Source organism: Jaculus jaculus, chromosome 4 (genome assembly GCF_020740685.1).
Source record: "Jaculus jaculus isolate mJacJac1 chromosome 4, mJacJac1.mat.Y.cur, whole genome shotgun sequence".
Classification (NCBI taxonomy): Eukaryota; Metazoa; Chordata; class Mammalia; order Rodentia; family Dipodidae; genus Jaculus; species Jaculus jaculus.
This window is the reverse complement of record NC_059105.1, coordinates 155,261,096-155,275,036: the sequence shown is the minus strand read 5'-3', so window position 1 is coordinate 155,275,036 and position 13,941 is coordinate 155,261,096. Positions and strand designations below refer to the sequence as shown.

The 13,941-nt window shown below is 41.5% G+C and overlaps 1 protein-coding gene across 2 annotated transcripts in view; it reads left to right on the top strand.

Annotated features, from left to right (window-relative positions):
• Pak2 (p21 (RAC1) activated kinase 2) overlaps nucleotides 1–13,941 on the top strand; it is an 88,564-nt gene that overhangs the window by 47,836 nt on the left and 26,787 nt on the right. For both annotated transcript variants that reach the window (XM_045146953.1, XM_045146952.1), the window contains exons 4-7: nucleotides 1,683–1,830; nucleotides 4,443–4,477; nucleotides 6,863–6,970; nucleotides 12,652–12,784. In XM_045146953.1, coding sequence (XP_045002888.1) covers nucleotides 1,683–1,830; nucleotides 4,443–4,477; nucleotides 6,863–6,970; nucleotides 12,652–12,784 — 424 coding nt within the window. The remainder of the gene's footprint in view (nucleotides 1–1,682; nucleotides 1,831–4,442; nucleotides 4,478–6,862; nucleotides 6,971–12,651; nucleotides 12,785–13,941) is intronic.

Genomic DNA, 13,941 nt, shown 5'->3' with positions numbered 1-13,941 from the left:
GGCATGCACCACCACACCTGGCTTTGAACATTATTATTATTTTTTAATACCTTATTTATTTATTTGAGAGAGAGAGTGGATACACCAGGAACTTTTAGAAACTCCAGACTCATGAGCCACTTTGTACATCTGGCTTTACATAGGTACTGGCGAATCAAACCTGGGTCCTTTGGCTTTGCAGGCAAGCGCCTTTACCACTAAACCATCTTTCCAGCCCCATTGTTAAGTTTAAAGTTAACTTTTCTTCAAAAGTGATTTCCTTACTTATTTGAGAGAGAGTATGGGCATGTCCGGGCCTCTTGCCTGTGTAAATGAACTCTTGACACATATGCCACTTTGGACATTTGGCTTTATGTGTGTACTGGGGAATTTAATCCAGATCATCAGGCTCTGTGAGCAAGTACCTTTAACTGCTAAGCCATCTCCCTAGCCCTAATTTAACTTTTTTTACCTTATGAAATTGTCAAATTAACACCCGCCCCTCCCCCCCCAGCTTCTGTCTGTCTCACTCTGTAGCAATGTTGACTGGCCTTGAACTCCCAGTCCAGCTGCCTCAGCTTCCAAAATGCCGGGGATTACAGGCATAAACTGTCAGACCTGGTTTTGGATGTCAGTTTTTTTTTGTTTTCTTGAGGTAGGGTTTCGCTCTAGCTCCGGCTGACCTGGAATTTATTGTGTAGTCTCAGGCAGGCCTAGAATTCATAGCCATCCTCCTACATTTGTCCCCACCCCCAGTGCTGGGATTAAAGGTGTGAGCCACCATGCCCTGCTAGGTTGTCAGTTCTTACTGCTTTTGCTTATCATGAAACTATTAAAAGCCTGGGAGATGGCTTAGTAGTCATATCCCGTGTAAAATCCAGCAGCTATGTCATGCATGCCTCTATACCCATGAATGTGTGTGCATGTGTATACACACACAGTAATCAAATAATTTGAAAAAAAAAATTAGTGGTTAGGTAGGCTTTTTCTAGAAAATTGAGCCTATTAGTTAGGGATATGTAGAAAAATGGGCTTTTAGAAAACGACATGGTAGAATTGCGTGCTGGCACATTCTTGTAATCCAAGTATTCTAGAGAAGGGTGCAGGATAGTGGCTTTCAGGCCAGCTTGAGATAACATAATAAAACTGTGCCATAAAATTTTTTTATTTGGAGGGTGGGGAACAGGGCAAATAGCTCAGTTGTTAAAGGTGCCTCCTGGCAAAGTCTGCTGGCCCAGGTTTGATTTTCTGATACTCACGTAAAGTTAGATGCACAGTGTCATGTATCTGGAGTTTGTTTGCAGTGGTAACAGGCCCTCGCATGCCCATTCTCCCTCTCTCATAAGTCAAAAAAAGAAAACTTTAAAAAACGTTCATTTGCATGAGTGTGTGTGTGCACACGCACACGCACATGCATGCATTTATGCACGCATGCATGTATCAGGGTCTCTTGCCACTATAAATGAATGCTCATCTGTCTTTATGTGGATCGCTAGGAAAATAACCTGAGCTGGCAGCTTTGCAAGCAAGCCTTTAACCCATGTTTTCAGCCCCACCCCCTTACTAGTTTTTTTTAATTTTTAATTTTTTTCCCGTACCAGTTTTTATTGGTTGGCATATATATATTTTGTCATTTATGTCTGCAAATTGAGTTTATTAAAGCAATTCATTGCACACCTAATTTATGAACTTCTTTTTTTTAGGGCATGCCAGAACAGTGGGCACGATTGTTACAGACCTCAAATATCACCAAACTAGAGCAAAAGAAGAATCCTCAGGCTGTGCTGGATGTCTTGAAGTTCTATGATTCTAACACAGTGAAGCAGAAATACCTGAGTTTTACTCCTCCTGGTAAGACATGAGACGGTGGTAAAGCGGTGGGTCCTATGGAGAGTTGAGCAGCACTGCCAGATAAAAAGATGACTTGCGGGAAAATGAAAGACCACACTGTTTTTTTTTGTGGTTTGTTTTGTTTTTTTTCCGAAGTAAGATCTCACTCTAGCTCACGCTGACCTGGAATTCACTATGTAGTCTCAGGGTGGCCTTGAACTCTTGGTGATCCTCCTGCCTCTGCCTCCTGAGTGCTGGGATGAAAGGTGTGCTCCACCATGCCTAGCTTCAAACTGCTGTTCTTTTTGAGGAAGGGTCTTGCATCTGTATTCCATAGGCGAGCAGAGACCCAAGAATTGTTGGAGCTATAGCAAGTTCTGGGATTAATTAAGGGCCTTTAGCTCAAATAAAAATTGGGGAGAGTGCTGGAGTAGGACCCTGACATTCTACTCTGGCCACCACAGGCAAGCTCATGGGGCACCCTATGGGCACATATGTGCATACACCTCACAAACACATCTCTCCTACACGCGTGCACATGCGCGCACACACAAAATAATAATATAAGATTAAGCTTAAAACCCTGTGACCATACATATGACTTTAATTAGGCATACTATATTTGCATCTTCACAGAAGTAAGAGCTGTGCCCGAGGGAGAATTCAGGAGAATTCTGTGCAGGCGCTCATAGCCTTTGTTACTTCAGTCTGGTTCATCCTTAGGAGAAGGTCGGGCTTGTCACTAAAACTTGTGGGACAAATAGTAAATTGGTATGAATTAGTGATTTTTTTTTTAAGTGGGTGAGATGGTGGATTTTTTTTTCCCACCTAATATAAAGTCTGTAAGCATTTTTAAAAAATTGTATCAAGAATTTTGCTATGGTGCTGGAGAGATAACGGTGGTTAAGGTGCTTACCTGCAAAGCCTAAGGACCCAGGTTTGATTCCCCAGGACCCACATAAACCAGATGCACAAAGTGGCATCTGTGTCTGGAGTGAGTTTGCAAAGGCTGGAGGCCTTGGTGTGCCCATTCTCTCTCTCATAAACAAAATAAAGGATTTTACTATTTAGGGCTGGGATGTATGTAGTTCAATAATGCTTGCCTAGCACGAATGAAACCTTGGGTTCTTTCCCCAGCACTATAATCTAGCACATGGGAGGTGGAAGCCGTTGGATTGTAAATTTGAAGTCAAGCAGGGCATGGCGGTGCACACCTTTAATCCCAGCACTCAGTAGGAGGATTGCCATGAGTTTAAGGCCAGCCTGGGACTACATGGTGACTTCAAGATCAGCCTGAGCTAGTGTGAGGCACTACCTTAAAAAAAAAAAAAAAATCCAAAATGATAATAATTATTGTAAGTTCGAGGCCAGCTTGGGATACATGAGACCCCCCCCCCCCGCCACACACACACACACACACACACACACACACACACACACACAATGTGAGTAATTGCCATTGTTGGAATGGTACTTTTATATTCCCTGCTGTATGCCATTTTCTAGAGAAAGTATCTTAAGTTTTGCTTTAATAAATATAGATTGCTAATGGTAGTTAATTTTAATCTTTTGAGTTACAATTTACATAGAATAAATTTTCATCCATTTTAACTGAGTTATTATCTCACTCTTGTGTAAATAATGCTATTGTCATTTTTCTACTCAGCAGACTGGAAATATACTAAACAGTTGAAACTTTTCGATTCCTTGTCTTTATACTTCAATAGTTACCCCTTTTTCTTATAAATATCATAATATTAAGTGCCCCAATGAGTTTTAATGAGAGAGTTAGAGACAAAGAGAGACAGAATGGGTGCACCAGTACGTTCAGCCAGTGTAAACAAACTCCAGATGCATGCGCCAGCTTGTGCATCTGGCTTATATGGGTACTAGGGAATCGAACATGGGTCCTTTGGCTTTGCAGGCAAGTAAGCCATCTCTCCAGCCCAGATCTTGTCATTTCTTAAGAGATAAATAAAATCAAAAGGAATAGTAGAAAGTTGCTGGAAGAAGACAAAGGGAATCATTTCAAGAACTTTTCACTTGCTAAACACAGTGCATGCTTACATTTCTACTACTTGGAAGATTGAAGCAGGATTGCCATGAGTTCAAGGACAGCCTGGAATAGAGCTACTTAGCAAGGCCCTGACTTAAAAAAACAACAACAACAAACATGCACTTACTCTGCTTTTATTACTTTTTGTTTGTTTGTTTGCTTTTTTGAGCTAAGGTCTCACTCTAGCTCAGGCTGACCTGGAATTCACTATGTAGTCTCAAGGTGGCCTCAAACTCATGGTGATCCTCCTAACTTTTCCTCTCGAGTGTTGGGATTAAAGGCATGTACCACCAGACCCAGCTTTTATTACTTCTTAAAAATATTTTTATTTATTTGAGAGAGAGAATGGTCGCATCAGGGCCTCCAGCTGCTGCAAACGAACTCCAGACGTACACACTACCTTATGCATCTGGCTTACATGGGACCTGGGGAATTGAACCTGTGTCCTTAGGCTTTGCAGGCAAGCACCTTAACTGCTAAACTATCTTTCCAGCCCTTTTATTACTTTTTTTTGGTCATCACATCTTAAGTTTTTTCTTCCTTGAGTTGGTAACATTCTTTTCTGTTTCATGTTCAGAGAAAGATGGCTTTCCTTCCGGAACACCAGCAGCGGTAAGTCAGTACTTTATTTTTTATAATCTTTGTCCCAGTTTATGTTACCCCAGACAGATCCGTTTATTTTCCTGTCTAAAGTTAGCTCACAGGAGACTGAAGTAGGAATATCAGTGTGAGTTTGAGGCCAGCCTGGGTTGTATAGCAAGGCTATTTTATTTTAATTTCTTTTTAAAAATATTTTTAAATTTATTTACAAGAGAGAGAGAGAGAATATGAATGGGCATGCCAGGGTCTCTAGCTCTTGCAAATGATCTCCAGACACATGCGCCCCCTTGTGCATCTGGCTTACATGAGTTTTGGAGACTCAAACCTGGTTCCTTAGTCTTCCTAGGCAAGCACATTAACCGCTAAGTCATCATTCTAGCCCGAGACTATTTACTTTAAATAAATGAGTGGTGAAAATTCACCATCAGGGATAAATACTTTTAAAAAGTTATATATTTATTTGATCAAACCACTACAGATGAACACATGCATGCACCACCTTGTGTATCTGGCTTACATGGGTTCTGGAGACTTGAACCTGGGTCCTTAGTCTTCCTAGGTAAGCATTTTAACCACCAACCCATCTCTCCAGCCCCAAACTTATTTATGTTAAATGAATGATTAAAAGAAGCCATCAGTGATATTTTTGAACTTACTTTATTTTATTTTTTTGATCTAACCACTGCAAACGAACTTCACATGAATGTACCATAATGTGCATCTGGCTTGCATGGGTCCTGGGGAATTGAACCTGTGTCCTTATGCTTTGTTTACAAGCATCTTAATCACTAAGCCATCTCTCTAGCCCAGGGATAAATACTTTTTATCATTTGTAAATGTTGCCAAGTACATACTGAGTAAAAAGAACATGCTAGCATATTCTCCCCTCCCCTGTTCTCCTGGGACCATTCTACTGAAAACACATGCCCAACAGTTGAAACCTGTCAATTAATTCTTTGTCCTCTTACTTCATTGGCTACTACTTTTTCTAGTGAATCTGGATATATATATATTTTTTAAATAGTATTTATTTGTAAGCAGAGAGAGGGAATGGGTACACCAAGGCCGTTTGCCACTGCAGATGTACTCCAGATACATGTGCTACTTTGTGCATCTGGATTTATGTGAGTACTAGGGAATCAAACCCGGGCTGTCAGGCTTTGCAAGCCAAGCACCTTCCACCATTGGGTCATCTCCCCAGTCCTGAATAGTTTAAATGCTAGAAAATGAGTTTGATATTTACAAAGTCCAAAATATCTTTGTTTTTGGTCTTAACAAATAGACTACTTACTTTTCCAACACCATATGTGTGTGTGTCTGTACAGGGCAAATCATACTCTAAATCTAGAGAGATGGCTTAGTGGTAGAGTGTTAACTGAAAGACCTGAGTTTGATCTTCAGCATAGCCAGCCATAAGAAAAAAGCATTTATGGCATATGTATATAAAATTCATGAAATCACTTCTATTCTTTTTAAAATTTATTTGGGGGGGGGGAGGGAGAGAGAGAGAGAGAGAGAATGGGTACGCCAAGGCCTTCAGCCACTGAAAATGAACTCCATCCAGATGTATGTGCCCCCTTGTGCGTCTGGCTTATATGGGTCCTGGAGAGTCAAACTGGGATCCTCTGACTTTGTAGGCAAATGACTTAACCGCTAAGCCATCTCTCCAGCCCTCACCTCTACTTTTTAATTGATTATATTAGCAACAATGAGATTATACTGTTTTTAAATGAACTGGGTTTTTTTGGGGGGGGTGGTGAGGATTCGAGATAGGGTATCACTCTAGCCCAGGCTGACCTTGAATTTACTGTGTAGTCTCAGAATGGCCTTGAACTCACGGTGATCCTCCTTCCTCTGCCTCCCAAGTGGTGGGATTAAAGATGTGCCCCATCACGCCTAACTAAGTGAACTTTTGAGGAAGTAGACTTTTAAAAGTATGTTTTAAAAGGGAGTCTTTCTAAAAAAATATTTATTTATTTGGAAGGAGAGGAAAAGAGAGAGAATGGGCATGCCAGGGCCTCTTGACACTGTAGGCGAACTCCCCACTTTGTGCATCTAACCGCACATGGGTGCTGGGGAATCGAACCCAGTCGCTAGGCTTCGCAGGCTAACTGCAATGCAATAAAACCTGCTATGCCACCTCTCCAGCCCCCATGCTTGTTTTTTTTTTTTTAAATTAAAGTATTTATCTATCTGAAAGAGTTATAGGGCCAGGATCTTTTGCAGCTGCAAATGAACTCCAGACTCTTTCTCTACTTTGTGTGTTTGGCTTTATGTGGGTACTGGGGAATTGAATCCAAGGTGGCAGGCTTTGCAAGCAAGCGCCTTTAACCACAGACCAGTATCTCCAGCCCTAGGAATCATGTTTTAACCTTTTAATTTTATTGGCTTATGCAGCTTAATACCAAGGGAACCGAAACAGCAGCCGCAGTAACGGAGGAAGATGATGATGATGAAGAGTCTGCTCCTCCTGTCATTGCCCCACGACCAGATCATACCAAATCAGTGAGTGACTGACTACTAATGACCTGGATTGTATGTGTGTGCACTTGTTCTCGAAAACTGTTGTCTGGGGCTAGGGAGATGACTCAGCAGTTAAAGGCATTTGCTTGAAAACCAGGTGCAGAAAGTGTCTGTGTTTGGTTTGCAGCAGCAAGAAGCTCTGATGAGATATCCACAAGCATGTGCACGTACACACACGCACGCACGCACGCTAATAAACATCCAAAGAAAAAAAGTTTAAAGAAAAAGAAAATAACTGTATTTGACTTCCAGTACTAATTTGAGAATGTCTTCTAGTTTAATATATTTCAGTATGGCGTGTTGTAATCAGCTCTACTTTGTCGCGATACACTTGCAAACAGAAATAGACACAATTTATGGGAGAAAGGGATTTATTTGAAGCTTACCGATCCAAGGGAAGTTTCCTGGTGGTGGAAGAAGCTGGCCCCTTGCACAGATCCAAGCAGCACTACCAAGCACCAGCAGCCAAACAGCAGGAAACCCAGGCAGAGCTCAAACACTCTGCAGACCTTTAGGCAGGAAAATCAAACTCACCTTTGGGCTGGACCCTATGATCCTGCCCCTAGTGATGCCTTTTATAACCAGATGGCTGGAAATCCAAGTTACAGGCTTCAATGAAACACCTGAGTCTAGCATGGCATGGTGGTGCATGCCTTTAAGCCCAGCACCTGGGAGGTTGAGCTAGGAGGTTCTTTGAGTTCACGGCTAGCCTGAGACTACATAGTAAATTCCAGGTCAGCCTTGGTTAGAGAGACCCTACCGGAGACAGACATCCAAACTATCACATGGGGAACTGCATTGTTTTGAAATTGAAAGAAATCTAATGGGCTTCTTTAAAGGTTAAAATACATATTTCATAGGGTTTTTCTTTCTATACATATCCCCCTCTTTTCCACAGACAGCATCTATTTCTCCAGCTTTCTTAATATAGGTAACTGTTAGATCTAAAACATAGGTCATTTTGTTTCTCCAGATTATATATGTTACCTCCCATTATACATTTTTCTCTTTATGTCATTTCAAAATGGCTTGGATATCCATGACCTCACAATGCCTGACACTACCTACACAGGACCATCATAGTAGGAGGAAAAGATCATGACATCAAAATAAAAGAGAGACCGATTGAGAGGGGAGGGTATATGATGGAGAATGGAGTTTCAAAGGGGAAAGTGGGGGGAGGGAGGAAATTACCATGGGATAATTGTCTACAGTCATGGAAGTTGTTAATAAAGGAATAAAAATAAAGCCTTTATGTCATTGAAGAGAGAGTTGAGTGAAAGTCCTCCTCCCGGTAAGAGCGAATTTAACAATAAAGACTTGAAATGGCACCAGTAAGGGAGGCGCTACTCAAGTGCTATAGTCCTCACTGTATAATAGAAATAGAAGAAGGTTTGAGGAAAAGGCTTGCAACTGGATGGAATACCACGGTGGTTCAGATAGTAAGCATTGCTGAGACTGATGTAATGACAGGACTGTTTTTTTTTTTTAATATTTTAAAAATTATTTTTATTTATTTGAGAGAGAATGGGTGTGCCAGGGCTCCAGCCACTGCAAACGAACTCCATACACATGTGCCCCCTTGTGCATCTGGCTTATGTGGGTCCTAGGGAATCGAACCATGATCCTTAGGCTTCACAGGCAAACACCTTAACCGCTAAGCTATTTCCCCAGCCCTATTTTTTTATTTTAATTTTTATTACACACAATAGTCTTATGCCCTTCATCCCTGCTGCCATTTCCCTGGAGACCCTCTTCATTGAGATTATGGTATTCATTGTGGGGTCATGAAGGCCTCAGTGAGTCACTGTTGCTGTGGGGAAAGGGAACAATGCCTCAGGGTATTCCTCCCCTCTCTGTGGCTCTAACAATCTCTCCACCCCTGAGCCATAGCAGGTCTGTTTGTAATGTGATTTAGTGTTGCATGCTCTGTGGCCTCTGGATTCAGTACTTTGTGGGTCTGATTGATTACTGTCTGTCACCATTGTCGGGCTAGCAGTAAAAGCAGTATTTATGTTACCACTTCGCTTCTTCTGCAGTTTCTCCTAGGCCCCAGTTTATGTGATTAAGGTGGCACATCTCATGGTGGACAGTTAGTTATCCTTTTGTCTCTTTTTTTTAAATTAAAAAATATTTTTCAGTTTTTATTTATTTATTTGAAAGAGACCGGGGGAGGGTCAGATAGTGTGATAGTGGGTGTGCCAGGCCTTTGACCACTGCAGGTGAATTCCAGATGCATGTGTCACTTTGTGCATCTGGTTTATGTGGGTATTGGGGAATCAAGCCCAGATTATTGGGCTTTGTAGGCAGATGCCTTAACCACTGAGCAATCTCTCTAGCCCCTCGGATCAGTTCTCTTCCTCTTCTTTTTTTGACTGGGTTGTTTGATTTTTTTTTTTTAATATATATTTATTTGAGAGAGAGAGAGAATGAATGGGTGTGCCAGGGCCTCCAGCCACTGCAAATGAATTCCAGATGCATGCATCATCCTGAGTATCTGGCTTACATGGTTACTGGGGAATTGGACCCAGTCCGTAAGCTTCACAGGCAAATGCCTTAACCACTAAGCCATCTCTCTAGCCCTGATTTTTTTTATTTAGTTTTTAGTTCTTATAGATTTGAGATCATAGACCTTTGTCAGAAGCATAGCTAGTAAAAATGTTCTTCCATTTTCTAGGATGTCTATTGACTCTATTGATGGTTTACCTGTCTATAAAATAGCTTTTTAGTTTCATAAGGTCCTAGTGGTTGTGTGTTGATCTAATTTCCTATACTGCTGGGGTTTTATTCAGGAAGTCTTTCCCTCACCTTTATGATGGAGTGTTAAAAATTTTTCTTCTAGTTGTTTTAGAGTTTCAGGCCTTACATTGAGATCTTTGCTCCATTTAGAGTTGTCTTTTATGCAGGATGAGAGAATTGAGTTTAATACATTTGGTTCTCCAATGTCTCTAGCACTATTTGTTGAGGATTTTTTTGAGGTAGTGTCTCACTCTAGCCCAGGCTGACCTGTAATTCGCTATGTAATCTCAGGGTGGCCTTGGACTCATGGCGATCCTCCTACTTCTGCCTCCCTAGTGCCAGGATTAAAGGCATGTGCCACCATTCCTGGCTCTGTTGCAGATTTTATTGAGAAGTTTTGCATCTAAGTTCTTTAGGAATATCAGTCTGTAATTAGGAATCTACCAGTCTGTAATGTACCTTAACTGCTAAGCCATCTCTCCAGTCCTGATTCAACCTTTTTACTGTCTTGTGTAGTTTATTCCTGCATTTGGTTATGTCCTTGTTGAGTCTGTTCCATTGGCCTAGGAGATCATGCATTTGTGGATTCTTCTCAAATTTCTTAACCTTCTATTGATCTCTTTGGGATATTTTTTGAGGTAGGGTCGCATTCTAGCCCAGGATAACCTGGTCACTTTGTGTAGTCCCCGGCTGGGCCTCCAACTCACAGTGATTCTTCTCCCTCTCTCGCCCTCCTGAGTGTTGAGACTGTAGTCATGCCTACTGTGCCCATCAAGTTGCTCTCTCTTGGGTTGTCTTGTTTCAATAAGTTGTCTGTGGAGTACGTTTCCTGATTCTCTTTGCTTTCCTTTAGCCGTTGCTTGAATTGTTCTTGTTGGTTATCTTCATTTCCTTCATCCATTCTTTTTTTTTTTTTTTTTTTGGTGGGGGGGTTTGGTTTTTCGAGGTAGGGTCTCACTCTGGCTCAGGCTGACCTGGAATTCACTATGTAGTCTCAGGGTGGCCTCGAACTCTCGGAGATCCTCCTACCTCTGCCTCCCGAGTGCTGGGATTAAAGGCATGCGCCCTCCTTCATCCATTCTTTGAGGGTTTTTTTTTTCCGTGTTTCTTCCAATTCTTTGAGCCATCATTTGATTTGTAATTTGAATTCTTCCTGCTGATTTTCTTCTTTCCTTCAGCCATTCTTGGAGATTCTGTTTGATTAATCTTTGTCCAGTTTCTTCCTGTTGAATGAACTGCTTTGGTCTCATTGTGTTTGCTTTAAATGTTTGTGGAGATTTCATTCTGAGAGTCTATGTGTTGGGTTCCCTCTAAGCTTTCATTGGAGGTTTCCATTGTGAGACTACATAATCTTGATGGGAATCCCTGTGCTTAGTGGTGTGTTATTTGATTTGCATTGGGGTCTGCCCATCTCAAGATCAATTTTCTCACTTGGGAGGTAGAGGTAGGAGGATCGCCAAGAGTTCCAGGCCACCCTGAGACTACATAGTGAATTCCAGGTCAGCCTGAGCTAGAGTGAGACCCTACCTCGACAACCAAAGAAACAACCAACCAACCAAAAAAAAAACAAACACAGTTTTCTCACTTAGGATGCTACACTAGCCATTCTTGCATAACCTGTTTGGTAGACTGGGATAATTTGACCACAGTGGGTTTGGTTTTGAAGAAGCTCCCTTGAGTTGAGGTGGGTGTGCTTGAGCCTGAGCAGGGTCTGCTTTGTGTGTGCCACCTTCACACAAATCTGGGTAAGACCTTGGGAGGCCTGGCTTGTCTGGTGTCCAAGCCGGGAGCTGTTCTTCCAGCCCTATTCACCGTCTGGCCTTTTGGAGTGAGTTCATCTCTAAACTTCTCTTGTACCAGCTGCTCACCGCTGACCTTCCCCAGGTTTGTCCCACCCCCTGTAGCCGCCCTAGAAGGGTGTCTGCCCCTGGCTCTCAGCCCTGTCTCACAGTGGTGCCCCGCCCTGCTTACCACTCGCTGTTCCTTTGTTCCTTAGAACTGGCTGCTTGAAGTGAAGTTGTCAACGTTTACTTGTAAAACTTGAGGGGAGAAAATTAATTGTTAATACATCATTAACCTTTGGTTCTTCTGCTTTTTATCTTTTTAAAATTAAGAACAGCTTTAACCCTTGCCTTTTCTTTTATTCATATTTTTGAGACTGGATCTTATATCACCTGGACTGACCTTGAGCTTCTGGTCCTCCTGCCAGGTGCTGGGTTTAATGTGCACCACCCTGCCCTGCTGAAGGCTTGATTATTTTTCCCACATTGCAATATTTTAGATGTGATCACATCTAACTTTCATAAACCTTGTTTGCTAGATACTTTTAAGTTACACATATTCTTTGTCAAGAAAAATGTTTCACATTTATTTTTCTCAGTAGTTTTTTTTTCTGTTAACTATTTTTTTATTTAATTTTTATTAACATTTTCCATGATTATAAAAAAATATCCCATGGTAATACTCTCCCTCCCTCTCAATATTTTTTGAGGAGCCAGTTCATTTGCTTGTTTGTGATTGACCAGGGTTTACTATATAGTCCTGGCATCCCTGTAGCTTGCGATCTGTCTAAAACTTTGTCCAGGGTGTTAAGATTACATGCGTGCACCTGGAAGTTACATGGTTTTTGTAGTATTGATATATTATTCCCATCCTTTTTCGGGGTGGGGGAGGTAGAGTCTCACTCTAGCCCAGGCTGACCTGGAATTCACTATATTGTCTCATGGTAACCGTGACCTCAAGGTGACCCTCCAACCTCTGCCTCCTGAGTGCTGGGATTAAAGGCGTGTGCCACCACACCTGGCTCTGTTCCCATTCTTTAGATCAGTGGGAGAGATATCTTAAATCTGAAAAACTGAATTGTGTACAAATAGAATATCTGGGAAATTTGTTTCTCATATCTTATTAATGAAATGTTTTTGCAGATTTACACACGTTCTGTAATTGACCCTATTCCTGCCCCAGTTGGCGATGCTAACATTGATGGAGGTGCAAAGTCTTCAGACAAACAGAAGAAGAAAACTAAGATGACTGATGAAGAGATTATGGAGAAATTAAGTATGTTGCCTACATTTTACACTTGTAAAGTAACAGCTCTAAAAGCATTTGCCCAGGGAGTACACATAGCTTCGTGCTAGAGCGTTTGCTTATTATGTAGATGGTCCTGTGCTCTATACTCAGCACCACCAAAAACAAAAGGCAAAATAAAAATTTGGCACAGGACTTTTTTTTACATACTTATTTATTTGCAAGGAGAGAGAATGAAAGAGAAAGAACATGCCAGGGTCTCTTGTCAGTGCAAATGAGTTCCAGACACATCCCCCCTTTGGTACATCTATACTGTATATGGGTACTGAGTAAACCCAGGTCAGTCAGCTTTGCAAGCAAGTGCCTTTAACTATTAGGCCCTCTCAGTCTAGGTAGGAAGAAAAAATTGCTGTCTTATACGAACAGTAACTTCAACTAAAATCTAACTGAAGGCAATTAGTGCATTTAAAAAATACTATGAGCTGGGTGTGGTGGCACATGCCTGTAATCCCAGCACTTGGGAGGCAGAGGTAGGAGGATCGTAATGAGTTCAAGGTCAGCCTGGGAGAGATGGTTTAGCAGGCAAGGCACTTGCCTGTGAAGCCTAAGGACCCAGGTTTAATACGCCAGATGCACAAGGCAGCGCATATATCTGGAGTTTTGTTTACAGTGGCTTAGAGGCCCTGACATACCCATTCATTCTCTCTGTATATATATCTGCCTTTCTCTCTTTTTCAAGTAAGTAAGTAAGTAAGTAAGTAAATAAATAAATAAATAAATAAAATATCTAAAAAATTATGTGTTGGCTAGTAATGCCATTCCCTTTGGGACTAATTCTTCTTCCTACAAGCCAAATCTAAAGGACATACTTTATCAGAAAAGCCAGGTGTAGTTGCTAATTGTAAAGTTGGATCTCCCTGGTTGGGCACAGTGAATCCTGCCTATGATCCCAGCTATCTTTGAATTCACAGCAGTTCTCCTGCCTCAGTCTCCCAAGTTCTTGACTAGCCAGTAATACAATATAGACCCTGTCTCCGAGTAACCTTGTCCTCTTACCTCCATGCGGCATGTCACATGCATGCCTTCAAACACACAAAAGTTAAAAAAAAGACCCCACTCTAAAAAATAAGTATTAATAAAATTTAAAAGAAAAGGAAGCCGGGCGTGGTAGCACACACCTTTAATCC